The sequence below is a fragment of the Heterodontus francisci genome, chromosome 46 (assembly GCF_036365525.1).
Source record: "Heterodontus francisci isolate sHetFra1 chromosome 46, sHetFra1.hap1, whole genome shotgun sequence".
NCBI classification, from domain to species: domain Eukaryota; kingdom Metazoa; phylum Chordata; class Chondrichthyes; order Heterodontiformes; family Heterodontidae; genus Heterodontus; species Heterodontus francisci.
This window is the reverse complement of record NC_090416.1, coordinates 14,128,789-14,149,590: the sequence shown is the minus strand read 5'-3', so window position 1 is coordinate 14,149,590 and position 20,802 is coordinate 14,128,789. Positions and strand designations below refer to the sequence as shown.

The 20,802-nt window shown below is 47.4% G+C and overlaps 1 protein-coding gene across 5 annotated transcripts in view; it reads right to left on the bottom strand.

Moving 5' to 3' along the window:
- LOC137356804 (phosphatidylinositol 4-phosphate 5-kinase type-1 alpha-like) overlaps positions 1-9,447 on the bottom strand; it is a 48,695-nt gene extending 39,248 nt beyond the window's left edge. For all 5 annotated transcript variants that reach the window (XM_068022589.1, XM_068022590.1, XM_068022591.1 and 2 more), the window contains exon 1: positions 9,173-9,447. In XM_068022589.1, coding sequence (XP_067878690.1) covers positions 9,173-9,203 — 31 coding nt within the window. In that variant the 5' untranslated portion in view covers positions 9,204-9,447. The remainder of the gene's footprint in view (positions 1-9,172) is intronic.
- Positions 9,448-20,802: the final 11,355 nt, after the last annotated feature.

Sequence of the window (20,802 nt, the reverse complement as noted above, 5' to 3'; positions counted from 1 at the left end):
AGTGGAAAAGCCCCGGGAAGGACGGCGTTGCCCCTGAAATAATCAAGAGTGCCAAGCCTGCTATACTCTCAGCACTCCATGAATTGCTTTGCCTGTGCTGGGATGAGGGAGCAGTTCCACAGGACATGCACAGTGCCAACATCACCCTCTATAAGAACAAGGGTGACCGCGGTGACTGCAACAACTACCGTGGAATCTCCCTGCTCAGCACAGTGGGGAAAGTCTTTGCTTGAGTCGTTTTAAACAGGCTCCAGAAGCTGGTTGAGCGTGTCTATCCTGAGGCACGGTGTGACTTTCGAGCAGAGAGATCCACCTCCTTTCGCCAGCTACAGGAGAAATGCCTTGAACACAGATGCCCCTCTATGCTGCTTTCATAGATCTCACCAAAGCCTTTGACCTCGTCAGCAAACACGGTCTCTTCAGACTACTAGCAAAGATCGGATGTCCACCGAAGCTACTAAGTATCATCACCTCATTCCATGACAATATGAAGGCACAATTCAGCATAGCGGTGCCTCATCAGACCCCTTTCCTATCCTGAGTGGCATGAAACAGGGCTGTGTTCTCACACCTACACTGTTTGGGATCTTCTTCTCCCTGCTGCTCTCACATGCGTTCAAGTCTTCACAAGAAGGAATTTTCCACCACATAAGATCAGATGTCAGGTTGTTCAACCTTGCCCGTCTAAGAGCGAAGACCAAAGTACAGAAGGTCTTCATCGGGAGCTCCTCTTTGCTGACAATGCTGCATTAACATCCCACACAGAAAAGTGTCTGCAGAGACTCATCGACAGGTTTGCGGCTGCCTGCAACAAATTTGGCCTAACCATCAGCCTCAAGAAAACAAACATCATGGGACAGGACGTCAGAAATGCTCCATCCATCAATATCGGCGACCACGCTCTGGAAGTGGTTCAAGAGTTCACCTACCTAGGCTCAACTATCACCAGTTACCTGTCTCCCAATGCAGAAATCAACAAGCACATGGGAAAGGCGTCCACTGCTATGCCAGACTGGCCATGACACTGTGGGAAAATGGTGCACTGACACGGAACACAAAAGTCCGAGTGTATCAAGCATGTGTCCTCAGTACCTTGCTCTACAGCAGCGAGGCCTGGACAACGTAAATAAACAAACAATCTCCGTTCAAGGATCGTGTAAAAATGAACAAAATAAAAATCTACACGCAAGTTTACAATATGAAGATCGGTTTGAAATATAGAAAAAAACTGAACGTCATAACTTACTTAACCAAACACATGCAACGTCAAAATAGATAACGAAAGAATACAATATCACAATACTTTTTATAAATAAATAAAATGAATAAATTATAAAATGTATTCATTTAGCAATCAATACGTTGTCAAAATGTATTCATTTAGCAATCAATCAAGAGCGACGTCTCAATTCATTCCATCTTCGCTGCCTCCGGAGAATCCTTGGCATCAGGTGGCAGGACTGTATCTCCAATGCAGAAGCCCTCGAAGCAGCCAACATCCCCAGCATATACACCCTACTGAGCCAGCGGCGCTTGAGATGGCTTGGCCATGTGAGCCACATGGAAGATGGCAGGATCCCCAAGGACACATTGTACAGCGAGCTTGTCACTGGTATCAGACCCACCGGCCGTCCATGTCTCCACTTTAAAGATGTCTGCAAACGCGACATGAAGTCCTGTGACATTGATCACAAGTCGTGGGATTCAGTTGCCAGTGATCGCCAGAGCTGGCGGACAGCCATAAAGGTGGGGCTAAAGAGTGACGAGTCGAAGAGACTCAGCTGTTGGCAGGAAAAAAAGAGAAAAGCGCAAGGAGAGAGCCAAATGTGTAACAGCCCCGACAACTAATTTTATCTGCAGCACCTGTGGAAGAGCCTGTCACTCTAGAATTGGCCTTTTTAGCTATTCCAGACGCTGCTTCACAAACCACTGACCACCTCCAGGCGCTTACCCATTGTCTCTCGAGATAAGGAGGCCAAAGAAGAGAAGATTCCTGATATAAGGATTCTAGTTCTCAGTACTGAACTAACACAAATGAGTCTAGATCCACTAAAGTCACACTTACAATAAAATGGGCACATTAGCCACTTCCCAATCTACCTGCATCTCCACAGAGACTCCCTCATACGCATCATGAATGGCTCAAATCCGTTCCCTGGTCTTGTCAAAATAGATAAAACTGAGGGAGTGCTGCACTCTCAGAGGTTATGTCTTTTGAGTGAGACGTTAAACCGACGTCTCGTCTGTCCTCTCAGGCAGACACAGCCTCACAACTCTGGAGAAGGTTCTCAAGCCCCTTGTTCTTGGCCCTCAAATACCTTAAACAGTCCACTTCTAGCTACCCTTTCCCATTAGCATTTTAAAATCTTCCATCCAATAATCTGCATTATTTGAAAATTAAAAGACCCTATCCTCAAGTTTTTTTTTTCAAAAAAAGAAAATAAGTGAAACAGTTAATGGACAACAGACTACCATCACATGCAGTTGGTGTAAATTCCATTGGAACATTTGAGGGGAAAACTGCACAGATTCCTAAGGAACAGGAAATGGAAGGACACAGGCTGGGAGCCAAGGTAGGAGGTGGGAAGCAATAGTTTAACTGATACACGAAGGCAGCCGAGTTACTAGCAAAGTCATAAAGTCTTGATCAACGATGAGCATCCAAACCCATACCGCCTCCATTGCAATGATCACCTACTTCTACCTTGAATCATTTACGACACAGAAGGTGGCCATTCGGCCCATTGAGTCTATGCCAGCAATTCAGTCAGTCCCATTTCCCCACTCTATCCCCATATTTCTTTCCAGTGCCCATCCAATTTCCTTTTGAAATCATTCATCGGCTCCACTTCCACCTTACCATTTGCTGCATGAAAAAAGTTCTCCCTCACATTCCCCCCCACTGCATCTCTTACCCAAAACCTTAAATCTGTCTCTGTAACATTTGCCTTTGCTGTTCCCTCAGCCCATTTGCCACTAAAACCCCCATCCATGCCTTACTCATTTCAAGTTGATAACTCGATCCTCCACCTTCATTAAACTTCAGCTCATTATTAACTCTGCTGCTAAGTCCCACTCAAACAAACATTGCCACAGTCCTTGCTGACCTACAATGACCACCAGCTCCCAATATCTCATTTTAAACTTCTTACCTTATGATCGCACCCTTCCTCTATCTATTTAATCTCGATCCCTCCAAATCACCTGCCAAATTTTCTGTTCCTCTGACTCTGACCTCTTGTGCATCTTCCTCCTCCCTTCACGCTGCCATTAGGGGCCATGCCTTGAGCTGCCTAAATGTCAATCCCCAGGATTCCCTCAACACCTTTTGTTTCTCCACCATTCCTCATTCAAGACCCTCCTCAGCATCCATTTGATTATCTAAAGATCACTTTGGGATGTTCTTCTGTGTTGAAAGTGCTATACAAATGCAAGTTGCTGTTGCATCAGTCGGGTTAGAAACTCTGCCACTGGGATTGCTATCAACTGAAGTGCCTTTCTAAAGTACCTTCATTCACACAGCCTCAATATGTCGCCAAGCCCTTCCACAGTGCAGTCACTGGCTGATGTAGGAAACGCAGCAGCCCAATTTGTGTGCTGCCAACTTCCACAAACAGCAATGTGATAGTGATTAGATAAACTGTTTTTAGTGATGCTGGCTGAGGGATTAATACTGGCCTCAGGACATGGGGAGAACTCCCCACTGCTTCTCTTCGAAATAGTGGCCGTGGGATCTTTTGGCTTCAGTTGAGGAGGCAGATGGGGTCTCTGGAGCAGGACTTGAGCCCACAACTTTCTGACAGAGGCAAGAGTGCTACCACCGAGAAACAGCTGACACGGGGGCACAGTAAGGAACTGTGGGAACGGTAGCATAGCAGTTGTGTTACTGGACTGGTTACGCAGAGGCCTGGAATCATGTTCTGGAGACATGAGTTCAAATCCTACCAAGGCAGCTGGTGGCATTTAAAATCATTTAATTAATAAATCTGGAATAAAAAGCTAGTCTCAGTAATAGCGTCCTTGAAACTACAGGATTGTCGTGAAAATCCACCTGGTTCACTAATGTCCTTTAGGGAAGGAAATCTGCCATCCTTACCCGGTCCGGCCTACATGTGACTCAGGACCCACAGCAATGTGTTTGAGTCTTAAATGCCATCTGAAACACCCAATCAAGTTACTGAGGTGTATCAAAACCACTGCAGAAAAGTTAGCACTGTGGGTGTACCTTACCACACAGACTGCAGCAGCTCAAAAAGGCGATTAGGGATGGGCAACAAATGAAGGCCTCGTCAGTGAGGCCCACATCCCATGAACAAATAAAGAAAAAGGTCCCTTTTTTAAAAAAAAAATTAAGAACTTGGTTTCACATGACTTCCACCTGCTCCCACAGCCTCTGAATGGTGCTGGATCGCTTTCCCTCTCTGTGCAGAAGCAACCTTAGCATTGAGATAGGGACTGAGGGAAAACAAATCCAACCCTGGTGAGTCAGTGAAGGCACATGCAGAACGAGACAGTGCTCAGCTCAGGGGAGCACCAGAATCAGTACTGCTCTCAGAACCCACTGGCAAAACCTACCCAGCAAGGATTACAGGCAGGAATATTTACAGCACAGGCACAGACCCCGAAGCTAAAGTTGCATGCGATGATATCGCAGTTGTAGGACATCAGAAATGCTTTGAAGCTGCAGAGTGATCAAAAGTCAAACTGAGTTAACCCTCCCAACCACCTACGACACAGCTTGTACAATTACACCAACTTATTTTAGCTGGTATATTCTCCCGGAGACTACAATTAGACTGGAGCTTCATGGCTCCACGGTGAAAAGCATGCGGTCAAACTGGATATGTCTGCTCAATTCAGATGTCTGCACAGTGCAGTGCCACACCCACACTGCAGAGAACTAATTTCTTCACAATGCACACCCCACCCCCACCCCACACACAAGATTAGACAGTAGAATTAACAACCACTCAAGTGACTTTGTGCATTATTCTGAGGCAGGCTGTCTTCCTGCACTGCTCTCTGGGCACCACCACCCTCTCCCCATCCACTAATATCTCGCCCAAGTCTAATCAATGGGCAGACCTGCATATAGAAGTAGGAGGCAGCCATTCAGCCCCTCAAATCTGTTCCGTCATTCAGGGCCTCGGTTTAGCATCATCTCCAAAAGTCGGCACCTTCGACAGTGCAACGCTCCCTCAGCACTGGCAATGGGAGTGTAAGCCTAGGTTCCGTGTTGGTCTCCGGAGTGGGGACTTGATCCCACGACCTTTTCTGACTCAGAGGCAAGAGTGCAACCCACATTGCAAATCAGACAACCATGCACACACAATGTAACTGCACTGAGCCACCACCAATACGACACTGACATCAAGGTGGGGGGGGGAGGGGAGGTACTTCTAAAAAAAAATCCTGGAAATTTCACTGCTGCTGTAGCAGTGTTTTTACTGACCAGAATCAGCTTTTGTTTTTGGTGCAGGGAAGTAACGGAAGGAGAAACTTACCTTCCTGGCTACTGGGGTCACAAAATCCAACAGTTTTACCTTCATACAGCCAGGCCACTGACTTAGACAGAGACAGCATAGTACTGGTGTGACCCAGTTGTTTTAATGTGCCTTGCAGACATAGAAACGAGGCCACGCAGCAGGCACACACTTCAAAATGTCTCATTCACAGCTGTCGTACGAAGGACCAACGCAACAGAGAACAACCAGGTCAACACACTGCACACAGAAATATGGGAAATGAACTGGGAAATGGGCACCGAAAGGGGGAAACTACCTCAACTGACCTCAACTAATATCTAGCAGAGACTCCATAGAATCATAGACTGTCTATTCGACCCATCATGTCCATGCCAGCTCTCTGCAAGAGCAATTCACCCAGTCTCACTCCCCAGCCTTTTCCCCGTAGCCCAGCAAATTATTTCCCTTCAGATAATTATCCAATTCCCTTTTGAAAGCCTTGATTAAACCTGCCTCCACCGCACTCTCAGGCAGTGCATTCCAGATCCTAACCACTCGCTCTGTAAAAAGGTTTTGCCTCATGTCACCTCTGACACCATTCACCTTAAATCGGTGTCCTCTGGTTCTAGATCCTTCTGCCAATGGGAACAGTTTCTCCCCATTTACTCTGTCCACACCCCTCATGATTTTGAACACCTCTATCAAATCCCTTCTTAATCTTCTCTTCTCCATGGAGAACAGGCCCAGCTTCTCCAACCTCTCCACGTAACTGAAGTTCCTCATCCTTGGAATTTGGCGGTGGCAGATAGAGGGAACAGAAAAAAGGGAGAAGGGGAAGCACCTGCAGTTATTTAGCACCTTTCCATGTCCTCTGGGTGCTCCAAGTTAAAGTTCACAGTCAATGAATTAGTTTTGAAGCATTGTTTTGCTAAGCTCTGCAATGCCCCCCCTAAACCTCTCTCTGTCACCTCCTTTAAGACGCTTAAATCCTACCTCTTTGACCGAGCTTTTGGTCACCTGTCCTAATATCTTACGTCACTCTGTATCAAATACTGCTCGATAACTCTCCTGTGAAGCACCTTGGGATGTTTTGCTACATTAAAGGAGCTATATAAACACAAGTTGTTTTGTGGACAAAGATGATCACCAATTTACACACGAACGACCACTGAATCTGTTTTTGGTGATGTCGGTCGAGGGGTGAAGGTTGACCAAGGCATCAAGCAAGCCCCTCGCACTCCTCAAATTACACCATGACTTCCTTTACGACCAGATAAACAGGCGGACATGGCCTCGGTTTAACATGTGATTGGAGAAGAAAACTGCGCCTCAAACAGTCTTGGAGTGGCAGCCTAGAACTGCATGTTGGAGTTCTGGAACTGGCAACCGAACAAATCCAACAAAAGGATTCCTCGGCATCAAAGGTGGCTGCAACGAGAGAGCAATGGAAGCTTAAAACACAGCATCAATCCATTGATGGCCCAACATTAGCAGCACAAGAAACTTGGACCTTGTTTATTTGAGGCACACAACTGTGTTTTTAGTCATTGTTAGAAATAGAAAGGAGAGCAGCAAGGCTGACAACAACACAGTTATCTGAACAGCTTCAGTTGTGGAAATGTTTACAAGATTTACGTATCTTCTACAATCTAGATATTGAGACACTTGCACATATGTGGCAAGAGAACAGTATCTCAGTTCCCCTTCTGAGTGAGGAACCTAATGTAATACTGATTGGCTTTCCATCCAGTTTCCACAAGGCTCAAATAATTTTAATCTATAAAATAAAATCCTACTGTGCAGGACTACTCTATATTGGATTCCAGGGAAGATTTAGCACAACAGTTCCCACACCCTCATACAAATGTTATATTTCACTATTACATATATGGTGATTATATATACACACTATATCACCAGCCATTCAGCAAAAATATACCTGACTGCTTCCATAAATGTATAACAACCAGTGATAGGGACCAAGTTAACCTAATTTTAGGTTTTGCTGATACTCAGAAACCTCTACTTTTGTTACCAACCTCCAGTCAAAAATAACTCCCTGTGAAACACGAACATACGAATTAGGAGCAGGAATAGACCACTCGGCCCTTCAAACCATTCAATAAGTTTATGGCTGAACTGAATACTCCACATTTCTACCTACCCCCGACAAACCTCCAAGCCCTTGCTTATCAAGAATTTATCTACCTCTGCCTTAAAAATATTCAAAGACTCTGCTTCCACCGACTTTTGAGGAAGAGAATTCCAAAGACTCACGACCCTCAGAGAAAAAATTTCTCATCTCTGTATTAAATGGGCGACCCCTTTATTAGTGACCCCCTAGTTCTGGATTCTCCCACAAGGGTAAACATCCTTTCCACCTCCACCCTGTCAAGACCTCTCAGGATCTTATATGTTTCAATCAGGTCGCCTCTTACTCTTCTAAATTCCAGTGGATACAAGCCCAGCTTGTCCAATCATTTTTATTTAAAAGCTTCACCCAGTGACAATCTAAACAAGAAAACTGCATCTTGCATTTTTATAAAAGGAACTGTGTTCACATCTATGAAGTATGGCATATCTCAGATTTATTTAATCTCACACCAAGAGGCCGAGGGGGCCGCACAGAGATACGTTCTGATGTTAGAAGGGTTACAACACATTCAACCCATCAGATTTGTGCCAGTTCTCTGCAAGAGCAACGCAGTTAGTCCCACTCCCCCACCCTTTCCCTGTACCACTGCAATTTGTTTCTCTTCAGATAATTATCCAGTTCACTTCTGAAGGCCTCGATTGCCTCCACCGCACTCTCAGGCAGCGTATTCCCAATCTTAAATCACTCGGAACAAAAAGCCATCGCTCCTTCTGCCATTCACCTTAAATCGGTGACTTCTGGTTCTCGACCTTTCTGCCGATGGGAACGGTTTCTCCCCGACTACTCTGTCCAGACCCCTCATGATTTTGAGCACTTCTATCAAATCGCCTCTCAACCTTCTCTTCTGCAAGAACAGGCCCAGCTTCTCCAACCTATCCACGTAACTGAAGTTCCTCATGCCTGGAACCATATTCATAAACCCTGCACCCTTCACACAAAGAAAGCTGCCCAAGCCCCTAGCTCGATCCCCAGGTTATAAAATCACAGCCGCGACCAAAGTCTGTTTGAGGGAGAACGGAATCCAAGTCACACTGGGGCGGGGGAGTGGGAGGGCTGAAAGCTGGCAGCTTCGCAAAGGCTGAGTTAAAGGCTAAATTTTTTTTTTTATTTCCAAAATATACTTTCTTAAAAATCTGTAAAAAAAAAATACATGACAAAACAGTTTCAAACAGCACCAAGTGAAAAATTACAAACCGTGCAAAGGAGGTCAGTTTCCTTCAATACAATCATGAGTTGCCTCACAACCCTTCCACTTCATTTCTCATGCCAGATACATTTTTACAGCAAATGAAAATGTTCCCAATACAGTTTGTGGGGTTTCCCATGGATCCAGCCCCTCAGTTCAGCTTGGTGGTGGGGGGGGGGGGGACCTTGAGCCTTTGCTGCGGCTGCCCCAAGCTTTAGTGCGTCCCTGGGCACGTAATCCTGGACCTTGGAATGTGCCAGTTAGAGGCTAAATAAAGCAGAGAGAGATGGAGGGGCCTGTGCGTGTGTGTGTATGAGAGATAGACTGACAGATCCCGGCCCCGGTTCCCCCTCCAGCCTCACTGACCTGCGGCTCCGCTGCTTCCCTCCGCCGCCATCTTGGATGTGAGGCCTAGTCGCGAACTCCGAAGCCGGGCCCTAGATTAGATTAGCGGCGCCATCGCCCGACCGCCCCCCCCCGGTGAAGTGAAGGGTGGGGGGGAGGAGGAAGGGTAAAGGAGACGTTGAACCCTCCCCGGGAGCCCGGGATTGGGCGGGGAAGAAACGGCCACAAGTTGAATCTCCGCCGGCCGGACCGGTCCCCGACCTGCTGCCGCTCTCTCGACCGGTCCGCACGCGCCTGCGCCGCGACCGTCATTCCGCCCACCCATCTCTCCACTGCGCATGTCCTACCGGCACATGATCCGCCTGCTCTCCGTACTGCGCATGCTCCATCCTCTCCGTCGCCGTCCTGTCGGGTCCAGCGTGCCCGTCAGGTGACCCGGGGGTTCGCTCCCTAATGCGCATGCCCCGACCTCTGAAACCGGCCCGTGTCACGTGATCTTGGATGCTTCGTGGTTCCCTGAAGCTATCATGTGGTGGTTGGAGGCCCTCGCCACATGACCAGGGAGCATGTGCCCCTGCTTTCCCTCCTTTTCCACTAAAAGCAAAATACTGCAAATGCTGGAAATCTGAAATAAAAGCAGAGAAAGTCCTGGAAATGTTCAGCAGGTCATGCAGCATGTGTGGCGAGAGAAGCAGAGTTAACGTTTCAGGTCTGTGACCTTTCATCAGAACTGGCAAAGGTTAGAAAAAGAATTAGGTTTTAAGCAAGTGGGGTTGGCGGGGGGATGGTGGGAGAGAACAAAATGGGAGGTGTGTGATGGGGCAGGAGAAATTAAATGACAAAGCTGTCATGGAACAAAGGCAAAGAGAGTGTTAATACTTGTGGTGAAAGACAAAGTATTAGTCCAGAGAGAGTGTTAATAGCGGAATAATGAGCAGCTCTGTCTACATGAAAAACAGGCACATGGTAATAAAACAAAATAAAATAAAAATATAAAAAAGCCCAGTCTGACCAGCATGACTACGTTGGATAGCATGTTTAAGGAGGTTAGGAACATGCAGGCAATGGGGGACCACCAGGCAGTCTAAGAGAACCAGGCAGGTAGTGCAGGAGTCCCCTGAGTCAAACTTGCCTGCTTATCAGTTTTTCATTTTGGATACTGGTGAGGGCGATGGTTCCTCAGGGCAGTGCAGCCAGAGCAAAGTCCGTGGCACCACGGGTGGCTCAGTTGCACAGAAGGAGAGGAAGAAGAGTGGAAGAGCAATAGTGATAAGGGATTTGATAGTCAGGGGATCAGACAAGCATTTCACCAGCAGGAAACGTGACTCCAGGATGGTGCGTTACCTCCCTGGTACCAGGGTCAAGGATATCACGGAGCAGCTGCAGGACATCCTTCTGGGGGAGATCATGGTCCACATAGGTACCAATGACATAGGTAGGAAGAGGGATGAGGCCCTGAAAGCACATTTTAAGGAGTTAGGAAGTAAATTAAAAAGCATGACTTCAAGAGCAGTAATCCCAGGATTACTCCCAATGCCACGTGCCAGTGAGCGTAGGAATAGGAAGATTAATTGATTGAATAAGTGGCTGGAGAATTGGTGCTGGAGGGAGGGCATTAGATTTCTGAGGCATTGGGACCAGTTCTGGGGCAGGTGGGTCCTGTGCAAGATGGACGGGTTACATCTCAACAGGACCGGGACTAATATCCTCACAGGGAGATTTGCTAGTGCTACTGGGGAGGGTTTAAACTAGCGTGTCAGGGGGGTGGGAACCTGTGGGGTAGCTCAAATTGGAAGGAAGTAAAGCTGGTAACAGGAAGTAGAAAAGTAGCAGGTGAAACAAAGGCGAGCATTAACTAGGCTTAAAATCAGAATAATGCCAAAAAGACAAAGTTAAGGGCACTCTACCTGAATGCACGCAGCATTCGCAACAAGGTTTAAACGCACAAGTACAGGTAAATGGGTCTGGTCCAATTGCCATTACGGAAAAGTGGCTATGGGGTGACGAAGACTGGGAACTGAATATATTCGACATTTAGGAATGACCAGCAAAAAGGAAAAGGAGGTGGTTTTGCACTGATAATAAGAGATGGGATCAGTATATTAGCGAGGGATGATCTCAGATCAGAGAACAAAATGTGAAATCTGTTTGGGTGGAGCTAAGAAACAACAAGGGGCAGCAAACATTGGTAGGAGTTGTTTATAGGCCACCAAGCAGTAGTGGTAGTGTGGGGCATGGTATTAATTATCAGATTAGAGAAGCATGTAGCATGGGTAATACAGTAATCATGGGTGACTTCAATCTGCATATAGACTGGGTTAACCTAATGAGCACTAATGCTGTGGAGGATGAGTTTCTGGAGTGTGTTCGGGAAGGTTTTCCTGAGCAGTATGTTGAGGAACTGACTAGAGAACAGGCTATTTTAGATCTAGTATTATGTAATGAGAAAGGGCTAATTAATAATCTTGTTGTAAAAGAACCTTTAGGGATGAGTGACCATAATATGACAGAATTTTATATTATGTTTGAAATTGAGATTGTTCAATCCGAAGACGGTGTTAAATTTGAACAAAGGAAATTATGAAGGTACGAGGGGCAAATTGGCTGAGGTGGATTGGGAAGTTACATTAGAAGGTATGACACTACATAGGCAATGCATAGTCTTTAATTATTACATAGTTTGCAGCAACATTCCTTCAAGGCACAAAAACCCAAAAAGAAAAGTCAGTCAACCGTGGCTAACAAAGGAGGTTATAAATTGTATAAGATTAAAAGGAAAGGCCTATAAAGTTGGCAGAAAAATAGTAAACCTGAGGATTGGGAGGATTTTAGAATGCAGAAAAGGAGGACCAAGAAACTGATAAAGAAAAGGAGATTAGAATAAGAAGGTAAACTAGCAAAAAACATAAAAACGTACTGTAATAGCGTCTCTAGGTATGTAAAAAGGAAGCATTTGGCTAAGACAAATGTAGTCCAATACAGGCAGAGTTAGGAGAATTTATAATGGGGAATAGAGAAATGGCAGAGAAGCTAAATGATTACTTTGTGACTGTCTTCACTGAGGAAGATACAAGAAATCTCCCAGAATTAGAGATCCAAAGGACTAGGGAGAATGAGGAATTGAAGGAAATTAGTATTTGAAGGTTGTATTGAGGAAATTAATGGGGCTGAAGGTTGATAAGTCCCCGCGACCTGATATTCTACATCCCAGAATGTTGAAAGAGGTAGCTATGGAGATAGTGGATGCATTAGTGATCATCTTCCAAAATTCTATAGATTCTGGAGCGGTTCCTGCAGATTGGAAGGTAGCAAATGTTGAGAAGGGAGGGAGAGAGAAAACCTGGAACGACAGACCCGTTAGCAATACATCAGTAGTAGGGAACATGTCAGAATCTATTCTAAAGGATATGCTAAATGGACACTTGGATAATAATGATCTGATTGGGCATAGTCAACATGGATTTATGAATGGGAAATCATGTCTGATGAAAGGTCACTGACCTGAAACTTTAACTCTGCTTCTCTCTCCACAGATGCTGCCAGACCTGCTGAGTATTTCCAGCACTTTTTGTTTTTTATTTCAGATTTCCAGCATCTGCAGTATTTTGCTTTTATGTAGGTGCAGCAAGCAGTTAGAAAGGCTAATGGTATGTTAGCCTTTATCACAAGAGGATTTGAGTACAGGAGTGGTGAAGTCTTGCTTCAATTGTATAGAACCTTGGTTAGACCGCACCAGGAGTACTGTGTGCAGTTTTGTTCCCCTTACCATAGGAAGGATGTTACTGCCATACAGGGAGTGCAGTGAAGGTTCACCAGACTTGTTCCTGGGATGGCAGGACTGTCCTATGAAGAGAGATTGGGGAAACTGGGCCTGTATTCTCTGGAGTTTCAAAGAATGAGAGGTGATTTAATTGAAACCTATAAAATACTTAAAGGGATAGGACAGGGTAGATACTTGTAAGATGTTTCCCCTGGTTGGGGAGTCCAGAACCAGGGGACACAATTTCAAAATATGGGGGAAGCCACTTAGGACCGAGATGAGGAGAAATTTCTTTGCTCAGAGGGTTGTGAATCTTTGGAATTCTCTACCCCAGAGGGCTGTGGAAGCTCAGTCATTGAGCATGTTTAAAGTGGAGATTGACAGATTTCTAAATGCCAATGACATAAAGGGGGGGGAAGGTGTGGGAAAAAGGCATTGAAGTGGATGATCAGCCATGATCGTATTGAACGGCGGAGCAGGCTCGATGGGCTGAATGGCCTTCTTCACTGTATATCCATGTCTCTGAATTAGTCCCCCAACTCCTAAGGCCTACATGGGTTCAAATCAGAAATCACGTGACCCCGATATACCCTGCTGTGGGTAAATTAATGAACAGAGGAGGGTTCTGAAGAGTGGGGGGGGATGTAAACCTCCTATTTTCAATCAGTAGAAGGGGTGGAAAACATGCTCACCCTAGGGGTTAGAAGATGGGTCTGTAGTGTACCAGCTAACACCATGTCTGGGCAGGGCAGGTTTGATGGGTCTCATGGTTTCTCCTTTCTGCACATTACAACAAAGGTAAATAGAAAGATCCCACAAACAGCAGCGATTAGTGTCAGCCTTGGTTGTGGAAACAAACCCCACTCCTCCACAAACTAGACCCATATAAGCGACACTAACCTTCGCTCAAGTCAGGTTCTGAGACTGTCAGAAGCTCTGTATCCCAACTTTCAGATGAGACATTAAACCGAGGCCCCGTCTGCCCCTCTCAGGTGCATGTAAAAGATCCCACGGGCCACTACTGGAAGAAAAGCGGGGATAGAGTTCTCTCCGGTGTCCTGGAGCCAATATTTATGCCTCAACCAACATCGCTAAAAAAAACAGGTGATCCTGTCATCATCACACTGCTGTTTGTGGGAGCTTGCTGTGCGCAAATTTGCCACATTCTCTCCATTTTAATAGTGACTGAACTCCAAAAAACACTTAATCGGTTATAAAGCGCTTTTGGACTTCTTAATGAAAGGTGCTAGAGAAATACAGGCCCTTTGTTTTCATATGTGCTAGGAGAATGTGTAGCTCCTCAGTGTGAGTGTCTCCTTGGTTCTGATTCATGAGACCCAAAGTGTTTCTGATAGAATTAGACAGTCCAAGAGGTGCTGGAATAACTGGCAGAGCTGACTAGAGGGAGGTAGCAGGGCAAGGGCAGGTCCAAGAAAGAGCAGATGCGACCGAGACCAGTGCAGTCTCTGCCCTCAAGTCGAAACATCTGCTGGGGAGGACTCAGAGTGGGAGGTAAAGCTGCAGGGAGGGTGGGGTATGGTATTCACTATCGAATCTCAGTCACAGTATGGGAGCTAGATGACAGTCAGAACCTGTGGAACTGTACCCTACAACTTGCATTTATATATTATATTTATATATTGTACGGTTAAAATATAGAAAAAGATGCTTCACAGGAGGAGAGCAAAGCAGAGAGGTTTAGGGAGGGAATTCCCAAGCTTGGGCAGCTGAAGGCACGGACGCAAACGCTGGCGCGATGGAAATTGGGAGATGCGCAAGAGGTTGGAATTAGTGGAGTGCAGAGATTTTGGACGGTAGTGGGGCTGGAGGAGGTTACAGAGATAGGGAAGGAGGCGAGGCCATGGAGGGAGGGGGGAATTTGAAAACAAGAATCCCAGTGGGGGAGGGAATTAGCAGTGCCGACAGCACCCGGCCTCGAGGGTAAAGGGGCAGAGCTCGACTGAGCGTGAGTGCAGAACAGGCGACAGTGAGCAAAGGGGAACGCGTTTCGTCTCCGTCCCCAGGTTCTTTAATTGAAGTCGAAAGGGAGAGCTGCACAACAGATCTAGCCCAAAGGAGTACACTGGCAAGCGGGGCCCACAGTGGTGACATGGAAATCAGCTCCGAAAATGAACAGGAGACTCGCTGTCAATTGTGGCAGGAGCAAAGCACAGCCACCAGAGGGTGAACTTGTACTGAGCTGACCATGACAGAGATTCTATACACCTCAGACACAGGAAAACCCTGGGGTAAGCCCAGTCCCCCCACCTTAAACAGACAAAAGGAAAGGAGGGTCGCATATAAATAAATAGAGGCATAGAGTACTCATAAATCAAGGAAGTTATGATAAACCTTGAAATAAAACACTGGTTCGGCCTCAACCGGAGTATGTGTCAAATTCTGGCACCACACTTTAGGAAGGATGTGAATTCAGGCTTTACAGAGGGTGTGGAAAAGATTCCCGAGAATGTTTCCAGGGATGAGGAACTTCAGTTACGAAATTCAGGAGGGGTCTGGACAGAGTAGATAGGGAGAAACTGCTCCCATTGGCAGAAGGGTCCAGAACCAGAGGGAGAAAAAACCTTTTCCACGCAGCAAGTGGCTTCGGATCTGAAATTGTGGCCTCAGTTTAACGTCTCATCCTAAAGACGGCACCTCCGACAGTGCAGCACTCCCTCAGTACCGGCACTGGGAGTGTCAGCCCGGATTAAGGGGCTCGAAGCCACGATCTTCTGACTCTGCAGTAAAAGAGGCACAAGAGGTGTGAGTGGCCTCATCCTACTCCCCGGCAATGCTGGAGTTAATAACAAAGGACACAGGGCTGAACGCTTTGGCACGCCATCTGCCACTGTCAGCTATTTTGACTGTGCGTTGAGCACAGAGGGGGGTCTCGGCAGAGCTGGCGGGGGGCGGGGGCACTCACATTAGCCATTCTCTGCGCGACCCTTGCATCCTCCTGCCTCGGGACGGCAGCACCCCCCCCCCCCCCCCCCCGCCGGGCCCTGTCACCCCAGATTACCTTTGAAGCTGTCACCGGCTATTGTCGGGAGCAGAGCCTGCGTGAAGTCGTGACCTGGGAACACGCAGCTGGGGGAGGGGGCAGGCAGAGCATTAGGGAGCGAACAGGACGAGGGCCTATTTGGCCCCTCCAGTCTGTTCAAATGGAATCCCTGCTGATCCGCATCCTGACTCCATCCTCGGCTCTGTATCCCTTTTATACCCTTGTCTAGCAAAAAATCCATTGATCTAGATTTTAAAATCATTCTTTGAGCCAGCTTGTAGTGCGTTTTGTGGGAGTGGGTTTTTACACTTCGACTGCCCCCTTTCTGTGAAGAAGTGTTCCCTACCCTCTCACCTGAATGACCGGGCTCTGGTTTATAGTTATTCCCCTCTTGCTGTCTACCTCTCTACCAGCGAGAGAGTTTCTCGCTGTCGACCACATCAATTCCTTTCCGAATTCTAAAAACATCGATGAAATTACCCCTTAACCTTCCATCTCCTAGGGAATACAAGATTAGCATGTGTCCGCTCTCCATAATTTAACCCTCGCAGTCCTGTTATTCTGCTAAAATCTGCACTGCACTTCCCCCCCACCGCCAATATATTCTTCCTAAGGTGTGGTGCCCCGAATTGTTCACAGTAGCTCCAGGTGTGGTCTAACCAGGGCTCTGTATAGCTGAAGCAAAATAAGGAAGATTAAATTAACAAAATGATTCATTTAGGCAGGGAGAACACAGAGACAATATAAAATATAGGGTGCAATTCTAAAAGGGGGTGCAGGAGCAGAGGGACCTGGGTGTATATGTGCATAAATCATTGAAGGTGGCAGGACAGGTTGAGAGAGCAGTTAATAGAGCATGCAGCAACCTAGGCGTCATCAATAGGGGCATAAGGTACACAAGAAAGGAAGTTATGTTTAACTGGTACAGAACACTGGTTCGGCCTCAACTAGAGTATTGTGTCCAGTCTGGGAGCCCCACTTTAGGAAGGATGTGAAGGCATTGGAGCGGGTGCAGAAAAGGTTCATGAGAATGACTCCAGGGATGAGGGACTTCAGTTATACGGATAGACGGACGAGGCTGTTCTCCTTAGAGGAGAAGGTTGAGAGGAGATTTGATAGAGGGGTTCAAAATCATGAGGGGTCTGGACAAGGTAGATGGGGAGAAACTGTTCCCATTGGCAGAAGGGTCGAGAACAAGAGGGCACAGAATTCAGGTAATTGGCAAAAGATGCCAAATGGCCCAAACTAACCCCTCCCCTCCCCCATTGTCCTCAACACCCTGACTGCTGCTTCTCAAAGGCAGTCTTTTTGCTGGGTGGGTGTATTAATTATACAGGTGTCAGAAGCCCCAACCTGCGCTAGGGCATTCCTTAAATATAAACGCCAGCTCATTGAAAACGCTGCTGACCCGTATCCTATCTCCCGCCAAGTCCTGTTCACCCATCACCCTCACTGTTGCTCACTGACCTAAAGGGTTCCCAGTCTGTCAATGTCTCCATTTTAAACTTCTCATTCTTGGTCTCCAGTCCCTGCCTGGCCCTCGCACCCTCCCTATCTCTGTCACCTCCTCCGGCTTCTACAACCCTCCCAGATCTCTGCGCTCCTCCAATTCCGGCCTCTCGCCCATCACCCCCCCCCCCCCCCCCGATTCCCATCGCTCCACCATTGGCGGCCGTGCCTTCAGCTGTCTGGGGGGCCCTAAGCTCTGGAATTCCCTCCCTAAACCTCTCCGCCTCTCTCTCTCTCTCTCCTCCTTTAAGACGCTCCTTAAAACCAAGCTTTGACCGAGCTTTTGGTCGCCCGTCCCCTAATATCTCCTTAAGTGGCTCAGTGTCAAATTTTGTCTGATTGCGTTCCTGTGAATTACCTTGGGACGATTTACTATGTAAAAGCCGTCACATAATTGCAAGTTGTTGTTGATAAGCAGATCGAGAGGACTTGGATTTAAATGTAATCCCTCTCTAATCCTTCAGACCTAGTTTAGGAACAACAGAGCTAACTGCTTCCTTACGAAGCTCTAATCGTTAACTTGATGAACGTGAAGCCTTGCAGTCGGGATCCCACCATCCGAGTCTGAAAAATCCTCCCATGGTTGAATTGCCCCTCACCCCTGTTTTTTTTTTTGTGTCTGGTTTACTTTCTCAGCCGGAGTTTCCCCTTGCCCTCCACTGCTCCAGATGGGTTACAGTGCGTCGACCACCGCCTGTTAGTATATCGGGGCAGAAAGTAGTGGTGGGATCACAGAACCCCCAAATCTTTCTCCCATCCAAATGCGACTTCCAATTTTTTTTTTCTGTAATGCACAGCAATTCAGAACAGGAACCCCCTGTCTGATTTTTACCCCACTGATATTTCCTCACAGGAGACCCTCCAACCTATTATATCTCTGCTGTTACACCCAGTGTGACATCGACTAACACAGCATAGAAACTGAGGGCTGAAATTCCACGCATGGTTGAGTAAGCTGACAGTACCCACTGTCCAGGTTCATACCCTCATGCATGTGCCAGGCATGTTTAAATCTGGGCAGTGAGTGGCGGTGAGCTGCTCGACTGTGAAGGGCGTCGCACCTAACGAAGGCAGATTTATCTTTTCAATGACGGCAGCAGGTGTCAAGAGCCTCCAGGAGATATGGGAACCAGACCGAAATCCGGCAGCGATTCTCTTACTGGGGTCTGCAAACTACTGGGGGACTGTATGCACTTTCCAGGGGGGTCTGAAGGATAATGTGAAAGTGAGAGCTGGGAGCAGAGTGTGGTTGAGTGCAGAGTGGGCTGGGTCAGGGGCAATTCAACCATGGGAGTGCATACAGAACAGTGCTGAGAGCGGCGTAGGAGCAAATACCTGTTTTCTTAAAAGTATTATTAAAATAGTCTGTGCTTTCATTTTATATTATATAGTATTAATTTAATCAGGGAGGGCCTGTGATTACAAATCTGTTTGAAAAGGGGTCCTTCAATCAAAAAAAGATTGACCACTGAAATAAAGAGAGATAAAGAGCGAGAAAGACGGGGGCGGGGGAAGAGAGTGAGTGCAAGAGAGATAGGGAAAGAGAGATAGGGAAAGACAGGATAGGGAGGGAGAGACACAGTTAGAATCAGGAGCTGACAGACAGTGAAACGGAGAAAGGCACCAAGGGAGGGAGTTGTGAGAGAGAAAGAGGGGGACACACACACACACACAAAGAGTAGAGTGAAGGAGACACACAAAGGTCGAGAGGGTGAAACTGGGAAGCAGAGACAGTCAGAGAGGATGAACACAGTGAGAGAGGACAGTAACAGGGCAAGAAAAGCCCAAGATGAAACGGGAGAGAAAAGGAATAGAGTAAAAGAGACGGAGAAAGACAGTGAATTTGAGAGGGAGTCACAGAGAAAGAAAGAACAGTGTGAGAGACAGAAAGCAGGAGATGCAGAGAGAGACGGAGAGACAGATACAAAGATAAGGAATAGAGAGTGAGGGAGAAAGGGAAACACAAAGGGAGAGAGAAAAACAAAATGGGATGGAAAAGTCATTAGGTAGTGAAGATAGAGAGGATTTTAGATAGAATCCTTTCATGGGGAACATGCTGTTGAACAATTAGCTCAGGCTGACTAGTTTTGTGACCTACGCATCTTCCACCATCACAACAGGCACCACAGCCTGAATAATAGATGGCAGTGTGAGGGTGAATCGGAGGACGCAGCTGGGAGATGCAGGCACTGCCCCTGGCAATTACTTCTGCGGTTGAAAATTGTATATTGAAAAATAAAACCTTGCACGCACCCCATAGGGTCTTGAGCCATGGGCTCCCGAAGAGTGTTTGGGCAGGAACAACCGGGGCAAGTGACGGCAATCCACAGACCGACAGCAGAGTCCCGGCTGTGGGAGCTCTTTGTTTTCACGTTCGCCTCCAACAGATACTAGATACAAGTTCCCGTTGTTACCTTATGTGAGTCTAGAAAGCAAGTGGCGACAGCGCTTCTGCATGAGGGCAAGATTCGGGTGGGGGGGGGGGTGGCAGAGGTGTCGGGGCTCAGCTGCGACCCCCCCCACCCACCCCCCAGCCACAGTCGAACAGCCCGATGGAGCGGGCGAAAAGGTGGCCAGTTGGGCGATGGGGGGCTGCGGGTCCTGGCGCTTGCCCGGCTGGAACCGGAACGATCGAGGGGAGTCAATGGTGGGCGGCAGCGATGCCCGCCACAGTTGAATAGCGCCACTTACCAGAGCTCGCGCGAAGGATGGCTGAATGCCGTGCGATGCCGGGGCTGGGTCTCTCAGTGACTTCAGGAGAAGTGGCCGGGGGGGGGGGAAGAGTGGGTGGGAGGGAAGGAGCTGGGATGCCCGCCACAGTCGAATAGCCGCACGGCTGGGGCTCGCCCCAAGGACGGCCGCTAAAGGTAAAAAAAAACAGGGCTTTTCCAGAGAAAGGTAGGGATAACTGCCAAAAAAAAAAGTAAAAAAGGGGGAAAACGGATGGGTCCACAGCTCGACCTGTCAAGTCGAGAGTTCACCCCGGCAGCTGTGCTGGTGACGCTGGTATTCGGGAGACTCAGTGGCCGGGCCGAGCCGAGCGCACGTAATTACTCAATTTCCCACCCTAACACACAGACCTTAGCTTCTCATCTGTGTGACAGCTTTTAAACGCCTGTCTGGGACTCCACCGTTTCCATGGCTACTAATGTCTACTTAGAAAGCTTGATTCCAGGGACAAACCTGTGAAAAACAAACCCCACACTGCCGGGATGAGAAAACAATGAAGCTCAACTCAATCCCAGCCACTTTAGACCAATTTTTGTTTGGTTTATTTTGGGGGAGGTGGGTTAAATGGTACTGCGATTACCTTCACCAAGTCACAGGCTCCGGAAAAGCAAATAGGATGGCAGGTTTTCTCACTGGGTTATGATCAGACCC